At 55.3% G+C, this 11651-nt stretch overlaps 2 protein-coding genes across 2 annotated transcripts; one reads left to right on the top strand and one right to left on the bottom strand.

Moving 5' to 3' along the window:
* The first annotated feature begins 893 nt into the window (after positions 1-893).
* IL11 (interleukin 11) lies at positions 894-4136 on the top strand. Its single transcript, XM_054518304.1, is given in 6 exon segments — positions 894-1229; positions 1666-1941; positions 2347-2433; positions 3028-3186; positions 3635-3707; positions 3710-4136. Coding segments are annotated over 6 exon segments (1023 nt in total). The 3' UTR covers positions 3802-4136.
* A 902-nt stretch (positions 4137-5038) lies between these two features.
* On the bottom strand, positions 5039-11596 carry LOC118701128 (branched-chain-amino-acid aminotransferase, cytosolic-like; the record flags this gene model as incomplete). Its single annotated transcript, XM_036405755.1, is given in 9 exon segments — positions 5039-5455; positions 6352-6426; positions 7349-7489; positions 8073-8158; positions 8701-8843; positions 10097-10200; positions 10202-10258; positions 10946-11065; positions 11562-11596. Coding segments are annotated over 9 exon segments (800 nt in total), but the record flags the coding sequence as incomplete, so codon positions are not given.
* Between the last annotated feature and the right edge of the window lie 55 nt (positions 11597-11651).

Here is an 11651-nt window from a genome sequence, read left to right as displayed (position 1 = left end):
CCCCCGCCCGCAGCCCCCACCCCACCCCGAGCCGCGATCCCGCGTTTTGCCCGATTTTGCCCAATTTTGCCCAATTTTGCCCGGGAACCCCGAATTCTGGGAGCCCCGAATTGCTGCGAGACCACCCCCCCCCCCAAAGCCGGGAGAGCGATCACAAAAATTTGGGGAGGAAAAAGTTTTGGGGAGCCCTCCCAAAAATCCCGCGATTCCTGAATCCCAAGAGTCCCGAAATTTCGGGAGTGCGAGGGATTCCCGGTCCCGGCAGCCCCAAATCCCGAAATTCCCGGGCTTTCCCAAATTCGGGAGCCCCCGAATTCGGGAGCCCCGAATTGCTGGGAGAGCCCCCCGAAAGCCGGGAGAGAGCGCGGTTGGCACAAAAATTTGAGTTGGCACAAAAATTTGGGGAGCGCCCTCAAAAAATCCCGCGATTCCCAAACGTCGGGAGTCCCGAAATTCTGGGAATGCCCAAAATTGCGAGGGGTCCTCGGTTTCCCGGTCCCGGGAACCCCAAATCCCGAAATTCCCGAGCCCGAGAGTCCCAAATTCCGAAATTCCCGGGTGTCTCCAAATCCAGGAGTCCCCGAATTCCCAACGGCCCCAAAATCCCGGGAGAGCCGCGCGCGGGGACCCCAAAATCCTCGCAATTCCCGCAATTCCCGAGCCCAGAATTCCCGAATTCCGGGAGCCCGAGGGACCCCCCCCGTTCCCGGGGATTCTCCGGTTTTCCCGGGAGCCGCAAATCCCGGGATCCCCAAATTCCCAAAGTCCCGGAGCCCCGAAATCGCCCGCACCGGGAATTCCCGGCGGTGCCCCGGGAATCCCGGGATTCCCAAATTCCCGGGAATGCCCAAAATTCCCGAGAGCGCCGGAATCCTTCGGCCCCAAATTTCGGGATGCAGCCCCAAAATTCCCAGCCCCAGCGTTCCCGAGGTCCTCCAGCTCCGGGAATCCCGGGAAAAACGGGAAAAACGGGAAAAACGGGAAAAACGGGAACGGCGTCCCCGACACCCCCGGGACCCCTCGGGATCCTCCATCCCCTCAATCCCGGGCCCCGCGAGTCCCGGGACGCCCCCAAAATCCCGGGATTTCCGGGGTGCCCAAGCCCCAAATCTTCCCCTAAATCCCAAAATCTTCACCCAAATCCCGCGATTCCCGTGGCTCCCAAATCCCGGCATTCGCGGGACCCCCCGAATCTCCCCAAATCCCCAAATCTTCCCCCAAATCCCGGGGTACCCGGGACCCCCCAAATCTCCCCAAATCCCGGGACCCCCCGAATCTCCCCGAATCTCCCCAAAATCGCCTTGAATCCCACCAAATCTCCCCCAAATCTCCCGCAGGGGCTCCGTGGCGGGCGCTGCTGCCGCTGCTGGGGCTGCTGGGGCTGTGGCTCCCAAAATCCCCCCAATCTCCCCCAAAATCGCCCAAATCTCCCCAAAATCCCCCAAAATCTCCCCCAGTCCCGCAGGGGCTCCGTGGCGGGCGCTGCTGGCGCTGCTGGGGCTGTGGCCGGGGCTGTGACCCCCAAAATCCCCCAAATCTCCCCGAAATCCCCCAAATCTCCCCCAAATCTCCCGCAGGGGCTCCGTGGCGGGCGCTGCTGGGGCTGCTGGGGCTGTGACCCCCAAAATCCCCCAAATCTCCCCCAAATCTCCCCCATTCCCGCAGGGGCTCCGTGGCGGGCGCTGCTGGCGCTGCTGGGGCTGTGGCCGGGGCTGTGAGACCCAAAATCCCCCAAATCCCCCCAAATCTCCCGCAGGGGCTCCGTGGCGGGCGCTGCTGGCGCTGCTGGGGCTGTGGCCGGGGCTGTGGCCGGGCCCGGGGCTGGCTCTCGCCCCCCGCCCGCGCCCCCCGAGCCCCCCGGACGCGCGCGGGGACCTGGACAGCGTCATCCACCTGGCCAAGGCGCTGCTGGGGGACACCAAGGCGCTCCTGGAGCTGCTCGTGGGTACCCCCGGGACCCCCCAAACCTCCCCAAAACTCCCAAATCCCCAAATCCCCCCAAAATCTCCCCCAAGTCTCCCCCCAAACCTCCCCAAATTCCCCCAAATCTCCCCCAAACCTCCCCCAAATCTCCCCAAAATCTCCCCAAATCCCCCCAAATCTCCCCAAAATCTCCCCAAATCCCCCAAATCTCCCCAAAATCTCCCCAAATCCCCCCAAATCTCCCCAAAATCTCCCCAAATCCCCCCAAATCTCCCCCAAATCTCTCTAAATGTCCCCAATCTCCCCAACCTCCCCGAGTTTCCCTGAGGGGATTTGCTGAGATTTGGGGAGATTTAGGGAAATGGGGGGGGGGGGGGGCCGTGGCAAGGGCTGACCCCGCCCCTGTCGTTGCTGTCGCGACAGAAGTCGCGATTCCCGGCGGAGGGGGAGCACAAGATGGACTCGCTGCCCGTGCTGGCCATGAGCGCGCTGGAGCTGCCCAACATCCAGGTGGGGCTGGGGGCTCCCTATGGGGCTGGGGGCTTCGTGTGGGGCTGGGGGCTTCCTATGGGGCTGGGGGCTCCGTGTGGGGCTGGGGGCTTCCTATGGGGCTCCTCTATGGGGCTGGGGGCTCCGTGTGGGGCTGGGGGCTCCCTATGGATCTGGGGGCTCCCTATAGGGCTGGGGGCTCCCTATGGGGCTGGGGGCTTCTCTATGGGGCTGGGGGCTCCTCTGTGGGGCTGGGGGCTCCTCTGTGGGGCTGGGGGCTTCTCTGTCCCCCATGTCCCAAATCCCCCCAATGTCCCCAATGCCCCCCAATGTCCCCAATTGTCCCCAATGTCCCCCTGACCCCTCAGTGTCCCCAATGTCCCCCACTGTCCCCATTGTCCCCAATGTCCCCCCCAGGCCTCGGCGCTGCTGCCCCGCCTGGGCTCGGATCTCCTGCGCTACCAGCGCCTCCTGTCCCCCCAATGTCCCCAATGTCCCCAATGTCCCCAATGCCCCCCAATGTCCCCAATTGTCCCCAATCCCCCCAATGTCCCCAATGTCCCCAATGTCCCCCTGACCCCTCAGTGTCCCCAATGTCCCCTGTGTCCCCCCCAGGCCTCGGCGCTGCTGCCCCGCCTGGGCTCGGATCTCCTGCGCTACCAGCGCCTCCTGGAGTGGCTGCGCCGGGCCGGGGTCGCGCTGCGGGGCCTGGAGCCGCCGCTGGGGGCGCTGCGGGGGCGCCTCGAGCGCCTGCGGGGCCGCCTGGAGCACCTGGTGAGCGCCTGGGGGCGGGGCCGGGCGGGGCCGGGCGGGGCCGGGGCGGGGCCTGGGGAGGAGGAGGAGGCAGCGGGGCTGGGGTGGGCGGGGCTTGGGGAAAGAGGGGGTCCGCAGCACAGGTGAGTGCCCAGGTGCGTCCCCGTGTGCCCCAGGTGTGTCCCTGACCCTCCAGGTGTGTCCCCAGGTGTGTCCAGGTGTGTTCCTGACCCCTCTGTCCCCTCCCAGGTGTCCCCCAGATGTGTCCCTGCTCCCTCAGATGTTATCCCCTGACCCCAGGTGTGTCCCCAGGTGTGTCCCTCTCCCCCCAGGTGTGTCCCTTAACCCCCCAGGCGTGTCCCTTAACCCTCCAGGTGTGTCCGCAGGTGTGTCCCTGTCCCCCAGGTGTGTCCCCAGGTGTGTCCCCAGGTGTGTCCAGGTGTGTCCCTGACCCCTCTGTCCCTCCCAGGTGTCCCGTCTGTCGCTGCCCCGCCCCGCCCCGTCCCCGGCTGTGACCCCGCCCCCGCAGGTGACGCCGTGGGGGCGGTGCGCGCCGCGCATGCGCTGCTGCGGGGGCTGCACCTGTACCTGGACTGGGCCGCGCGCGCGCTCGTCCTGCTGCGCAACCGCCTCTGACTCCGCCTTAATTTATTCTAATTTATTCTGATCTATGCAAAACGCCCGGCGGGGCCCCGCCCCGCCCGAGGCCGCGGGAATTGCAATTATTGATGAATAATGTCGATATTTTATTGGGTTTAACGTTATTTTTATTGTCATTGTTGTCGTTTTTATTGTTATTGTCGGTATTTTTAATATTGTTGTTGGTATTTTAATTATTATTATTATTATTATTATTGTTATTATTATTGGTATTTTTATTTTTATTATTGGTATTTTTATTTTTATTGTTGGTAATTTTATTATTATTGTCGTTATTATTATTATTATTATTATTATTATTGGTAATTTTATTATGGCTGTTATTTTTATTATTGTTAATTTTAATTATTATTGTTATTATTTTAATTTTTATTATTATTTTAATTTTTATCATTATTGTTATTTTTATTATCGTGGTTATTATTATTATTATTGTCATCATTGTCATTATTGTAATTAATTATTGCTGTAATTATTACTGTAATTATTACTGTAATTATTACTGTAATTATTGTTATTATTCGAATTCCCCCCCCCCCCAAAAAAAATCCTATTTATTGTCTCGGATGGTTTTGTAAAAAAAAGGGGGAAAAATTGGGGAAATAAAGGAGATTTTTTGGAAAAAAAAAAAAAAAGCTGAAAAGTTCGATTTTGGGGACGTTTGGGATATTTGGGGAATTCGGAATTTTTGGACATTTGGGGATATTTTGGGACATTCGAGATATTCGGAATATTTCGAATATTTGGGGATATTTTGGATATTTGGAATATTTGGGATATTTGGGACTTTTGGGGGAGATTTGGGGACATTTGGGACATTTGCGGATATTTGGAACTTTTGGGACATTTGTGATATTTTGGGTATTTTTGGACATTTTGGGGATATCTGGGAAATGTGGGGATATTCTGGGCACATTTGGGGACATTTGGGACATTTGGGGGATTTTGGGGGTATTTGAGATATTTAGAAAATTTTTTGGGGATATTTCAGGACATTTGGATTTTTTTTTTGTATTTTTTGATATTTTTGGATATTTTGGGGACATTTTGGGGAAATTTTTGGACATTTTGGCCACGCCCCATCCCTCCCCCCCCCAGCCCCACCCCATCCTCCCCATTAATCAATCAATCAATCAATCAATCAATCAATTAATCGACCCATCAATTAACCCCCAATCCGCAATCAATCAATCAATCAATCATTAATCATTAATTAATCAATCAATCAATCAATGGCTGTTTATTATTAACGACCCCCTTTGCTGACCTTTGGTGGCTGGGGGAGGGGTCCCGGATTTTTGGGGTCGTTTAAGGCTTTTCAAGCACTGGGGGGGGGGGGGGAGGGGAGGGGGCGGGACCCCCCAAATTGGGGAGGGGGGAGGGGGGGGGAGGGGGCGGGGTCAGCTCAGATATTGCACGGGGGGGGGGAGGGGCTGAGCTGGGGGAGGGGAATTTGGGACCCCCCCCCCCCCCCAAAAAGGGTCTGGGGTCTTTGGGGGAGGGGGGGAGGGGAATTGGGGACCCCTCCCCAAAAAGGGTCCGGAGTGTTCGATTTTGGGGTTTTTTTTGGCATTTTTTGGTGCGTTTTGGGTCACACGGGCTGGGCCCACGGGCTGGGGACGCGGCCGTACTGGGGGGGCAGAAACGGGGGGGGGGGGGGTCACCGGGACCACTCCCCAAATTCCCCTTCCCCCCTTCCCCCCCCTCGTTACCCAAACTTCCCCGAATTTCCCCCAAGATTTCTCCCAAATCCCCACAAATTTACCCCAATTTTTCACCCAAAATTTCCCCCCAAATCCCCACAAATTTACCCCAATTTTTCACCCAAAATTTCCCCCCAAATCCCCACAAATCTACCCCAATTTTCCACCCAATTTTCCCCCAAATTCCTCCCAATTTTTCACCCAATTCCCCCCAAATTTCCACCAAAATTTCTCTCAAATTTTCCCCCAAATTTCCCCCCAATTTCCTCCCAAATTTCTCCCAAAATTTTTCCCAATTTCCTCCCAAATTTCCCCCACAATTTCCCCCCAATTTTTCCCCAAATTCCTCCCAATTTCCCCCAAATTTTCTCCAATTTTCCCAGATTTCCACCAAATCTTCCCCAGATTTCCCCCCAAATTTCCCCTAAACGTCCATCAAATTTGTCCCACTTTTTTATCCAAATTTCCCCCAAATTTCTCCCAATTTTTCCCAATTCCCCTCAGATTTCCACGAAAATTTCTCTTCCCCAAAATTCCCCCTGATTTTTCCCAAATTTCTCCCAATTTTCCCTCTTTTTTCCCCCCAATTTTCCCCCAAAATTCTCCCAACTTCCCCTCCAAATTTCCCCAAATTTCCCAGAAATTTCTCCCAATTTCCTCCCAGATTTCCCCCCAAAATTCCTCCAAATTTTCCCCCAATTCCCCCCCAATTTCCCCCCACTTTTCCACCAAAATTTCCCTCCAATTTCCCCCAAACTCTCCCCGATTCCCCCCGGATTTCCCCAATTTCACCCAAAAGGCCCCAAACCTGCCCCATTCCCACCTGGATGTCGCTGAGCTCCCGCAGGAACCTCGTGGTCACTTTGGCTCCGTTCTCCATCGTGGGCACCGACAGCAGCTGGGGGGGCACGGGGGGGTCACCGGCACCCAAAAACATCACAAAATATCCCCCAAAACACCCCAAAATCATCCCAAATTATCCCCCAAAATACCCCCAAAACCATCCCAAAATATCCCCCCAAATATCCCAGAAATATTCCCCAAAATATCCCAAAAATATTCCCCAAAATATCCCCCAAAACCACCCAAAAATATATTCCAAAATATCCCCAAAACCATCCCAAAATATCCCCCAAAATACCCCAAAAATATTCCCCAAAATATCTCCCAAAACCATCCCAAAATGTCCCCCAAAATACCCCAAAAATATTCCCCAAAATACCCCCAAAATATCCCAAAAATATTCCCCCAAAATACCCACAAAATATCCCAAAATATACCCCCAAACATCCCAAAAATATCCCAAAATATCCCCCAAAAAATTCCCCAAAAATCCCCATATATTTGGGGATATTTTGGAGCTATTTGAAATTTTTTGGGATATTTTTTTGGGTTTTTTTGGGGAGATTTTTGGGGATTTTGGGGGCATTTTTTGGGGGCTATTTTTGGGGATTTTTGGGTGATTTTTTTTTGGGGATTTTTTGGGGATATTCTTGGGGATATTCTTGGGGATATTTTTCGAGATTGTTGGGATTTTTTTAGGATTTTTTGGGGATATTATTGCAGTTTTTTGGGGATGTTTTGGGGGATATTTTTAGGGACATTTCTGCGGGATATTTTGGGGACATTTTGGGCTATTGGGGACCCCCCCCAAATCCCTCCCCAAAGACCCCAAAACCTCCCCCCAAACCCCCAAACCCCGTAACCCCCCCAAGTCCCCAGACCCCCCCCCGGATCCCCAGGACCCCCCAATTCCCCCCCGGAGCCCCCAAATCCCCCCGGAGCCCCCAAATCCCCCCGGAGCCCCCAGGTCCCCGCACCTGCTCCTGGTACAGGATCTCCCCCACCGGGCAAACCACGCAGGCGGTGCCGGCCCCGAACATTTCCCGGAGCCGCCCCCCCTTGAGCGCCCCCAGGACGCTGCCCATGGCCAGGGGGGCCTCGCGCACCTCGAACTCCCCCTGGGGGGGGGGAAAATGGGGAGGGGTCTCGATGGGCACCCTCGGAACTGCCCCAAAAATCCGCACAAAACCGCCCCAAAACTGCCCAAAATCCCCACAAATTCACACAAATCTGCCCCAAATCCGACCCAAAACTGCCCCCAAACTGCCCAAAATTTGGCCCCAAATCTGACCCCCAAACTGCTCCAAAACTGCCCCAAAACCGCCCCAAATCCGCCACAAAACTGCCCCAAAACCACCCCAAAACTGCCCCAAAACCGCCACAAATCGGCCCCAAAACCACCCCAAAACTGCCCCCAAACCGCCCCAAATCCTCACAAATCCGCCCCAAAACCACCCCAAAACTGCCCCAAAACCGCCCCAAATCCTCACAAATCCGCCCCAAAACTGCCTAAAATTCGGCCCAAATCCGACCCCAAAACTGCACCAAAACCGCCCTAAATTGGCCCCAAATCTGCCCCAAAACTGCCCAAAATTCAGCCCAAATCTGACCCCAAAACTGCCCCAAAACTGGCCTAAAACTGCCCAAAATTCGGCGAAATCTGACCCAAAAACTGCTCCAAACGCCCCCCGAGCCCCTCACCCATTTTCGGGCCAGCTCCAGGAGGCTCTGCCGCGTCACCCCCGGCAGGATCAGCCCGTCCAGGGGGGGCGTCACCAGCTCCTGACCTGGGGGGGGCACGGGGGGCGTCAGAGACACCCGGGACCCCCAAAAAACACCCAAAACCCACCCAAAAACCCCCCGGGACCCCCAAAACCCCCCAAAAACCACCCAACCCTCCCCCCCCAAAAACCCCCTGCGACCCCCCAAATCTTCCCAGGATCAGCCCCGTCCAGGGGGGGAGTCACCAGCTCCTTAAACCCCCTCCAGGAGCCCCCAAATTTCTCTCCAGGACCCCCAAATTCCCACCCACACCCCCTCAAACCCTGCCCAAATACCCCGAGAATCCCCCCAAATTTCCCCCCCTCAAACCCCCTCCAGGACCCCCCAAGTTTCTCCCCAGGAACCCCAAATTTCCCCCCCAAACCCTGCCCAAATCCCCCCAGAATCCCCCCCCCCAAATCCCCCAGAATCCCCCCAAATTTCTCCCCTCAAATCCCCTCCAGGACGCCCCCAAACCCCCCAGAACCCCCACAAATCCCCCCGGGACCCCCGAAATTTCCCCCCAGCACCCCCCGGGACCCCCCAGGACCCCCCCGTCCCCCCGTACCCCCGTCCGGGCGCTCCCAGAAGACGAAGAGGTTCATGGTGCCCACCTCGGTCAGGAGCCGCTCGGGGCCGTGCAGCCACAGCACCTGCTGGCAGCCGCGGGCCCGCGCCGCCTCCTGCAGCTCCAGGCACGGGCCGTAGTTCCTGCAAAAAAACAACAAAAAAAACTCCGCAAAAATAGCCCCGAAATGGCACAAAATATACCCAAAAAATACCCCAAAAAACCCCGCAAAAATAGCCCCTGAAATAGCCCAAAAATAACTGCAAAAATAGCCCTGAAATAGCCAAAAATATACCCAAAAATTACCCCCCAAAATAACTGCAAAAATAGCCCCAAAAAAACCACAAAAAATGCCCCAAAACCCCCCACAAAAATAGCCCCAAAATAGCACAAAATATACCCAAAAAATACCCCCAAAAAACCCGCAAAAATAGACCCAAAATAGTCCAAAAATAACCCAAACAATAGCCCCCAAAAACCCTGCAAAAATAGCCCCGAAATAGCCCAAAATATACCTAAAATAACCCCAAAAAATACCCCAAAAAACCCCGCAAAAATAGCCCCAAAATAGCCCAAAAATAACCCCAAAAAAACCCTGCAAAAATAGCCCCCAAAAAACCCGCAAAATAGCCCAAAAATAACCCAAAATATACCCCAAAAACAGCCCCAAAGTAGCCCAAAATATATACAAAATAACCCAAAAAACCCGCAATGAATATCCTCCCCAAAAAACCCCAAAAAACCCCAAAAAATCCCCAAAAACAAACCCCAAAAACCCCCAAAGAACACCCCATAAAAAAACCCCAAAACCAAACCCAAAAACCCCAAAACCTCCCCCAAAATTTACCCCAAATCCCTCCAAAAAAAAACACCCCAAAACCGAAACCCAACAAACCCAAAAAACAAACCCAAAAAAACCCCAAAAAATCCCAACCCCCCCCCAAAAAAACCCAAATATGCCCCCAAACCCCCATCGGTCACTCCCAGGGGTCAGTGGTCACCCCCCTGCCCCAATGTCCATTCCCATTGGTCCCTGGTCACTCCAGTGGTCAGTGGTCACTCCCTCTGCCCCAATGTCCATTCCCATTGGTCACCTCTCCCCCTCCCAGGGGTCAGTGGTCACTCCCTCTGCCCCAATGTCCATTCCCATTGGTCAGTGGTCACTCCCAGGGGTCAGTGGTCACTCCCTCTGCCCCAATGTCCATTCCCATTGGTCACTCTCCCCCCTCCCAGGGGTCAGTGGTCACTCCCTCTGCCCCAATGTCCATTCCCCATTGGTCAGTGGTCACTCCCAGGGGTCAGTGGTCACTCCCAGGGGTCAGTGGTCACTCCCATGGGTAAGTGGTCATTCTGGTGGTCACTGTGGTCACTCTGTGGTCACTCTGTGGTCACTCACCCGCCCAGTTTGCAGTGTCCGGCCCCGCCCGGCCACGCCCGGACGTGCTGGGGGTCAGCCAGGAGCCGGATGGGGCCGAAGCCCCCGGAGAAATACGGCCCCACCTGGACACAGGAGCACGAACAGGAGGGCACGGCCGGGGGGCGCCACCCCCAGGGTGGGCTGGGGAACAGAGACCCCCAAATCAACCCCAAAATCCCGGAAAATCACCCCAAAAAATCGCCTCAAAAATCGCCTCAAAAATCCCCCCAAAAACCACCTCAAAAATCGCCCAAAAACTGCCCGAAATCCCCCAAAATGTGCAGAGCCCAATCAGATAGAGGAGCACGAACAGGAGAGCACGGCCAGGGGCTGAGACCCCCAGGGTGGGCTGGGGAACAGAGACCCCCAAATTAACCCCAAAATCCAAAAAAATCACCCCAAAAAACTGCCCAAAAATCCAGCCAAAAACCGCCTGAAAAACCCCAAAATCTCCCCCCAAAAATCCTCCCCGAAATCCCTGAAATCTCCCCCAGAGCCCGGAAATCCCCCCCCAGGACCCCCAAGATCCTCCCAGTTCTTTCCAAAATTACCCAAAATCCCCAGAATTCACCCCAAATCCACCCCCTGGGCCCCAAATCACCCCAAATCACCCCAAAGTAACCCAAAATCGCCAGAATTCACCTCAAAAGACCCCGCTGACCTCGGTGCCGATGAAGGTGGGCCGGATGTAGAGGCTGCTCCGGGGGTCCCGGGGCACCCAAATCCCCCGTAATTCACCCCAAATCCCCATAAATCTCCATAAATCCCCCAGAATGCCCCAAATTAACCCAAAATGTCCCAAAATGCCGTGAATTCGGCCCAAAGCACCTCGGTGCCGATGAAGGTGGGCCGGATGTAGAGGCTGCTCTGGGGGTCCCGGGGCACCCAGCGCCCCTCGAGCCGCACCAGGGCCCGGATGCACTCGAGGAGCTCCTGACCATCGAACTCCTATTGGGGGGAAACTGGGATGGACTGGGAGGGACTGGGGGGGACTGGGAACAAACTGGGAACAAACTGGGATGGACTGGGAGGGACTGGGAGGGACTGGGAAGGATTGGGATGGACTGGGATGGACTGGGATGGACTGGGATGGGGTTTGGGGGCAACTGGGATGGACTGGGAGGGACTGGGAACACTGGGGCAGGGCACTGGGAGCACTGGGAGCAAACTGGGATGGACTGGGAGGGACTGGGAGGGACTGGGAGCGCTGGGAATGGGGCACTGGGAGCACTGGGATGGATTTTTTTTTTAATTTATTTTATTTTTGAGGGTTTTGGAGACTCTCAGGGGGGTGATTTTGGGTTTTTTTTGGGGTGATTTGGGCTTTTTTTGGGGGGGTGATTTTGCGGTTTTTGGTCACTCACAGGCAGGCAGACCCTCAGGGGTAATTTTGGGATGATTTTGGGGTGATTTTGGGGTGATTTCAGGGTTTTTAGGTACTCACAGGCAGGCAGACCCTTCGGGCAGGATTTTGGGGTGCTTTTGGGGTGATTTCAGGGTTTTTGGGCACTCACAGGCAGGCAGACCCTCACGG

The sequence above is a fragment of the Molothrus ater genome, unplaced genomic scaffold, assembly GCF_012460135.2.
Source record: "Molothrus ater isolate BHLD 08-10-18 breed brown headed cowbird unplaced genomic scaffold, BPBGC_Mater_1.1 matUn_MA726, whole genome shotgun sequence".
NCBI classification, from domain to species: Eukaryota; Metazoa; Chordata; class Aves; order Passeriformes; family Icteridae; genus Molothrus; species Molothrus ater.
Note: the sequence above shows the minus strand (reverse complement) of the source record. Positions and strands in the feature narration are given on the sequence as shown.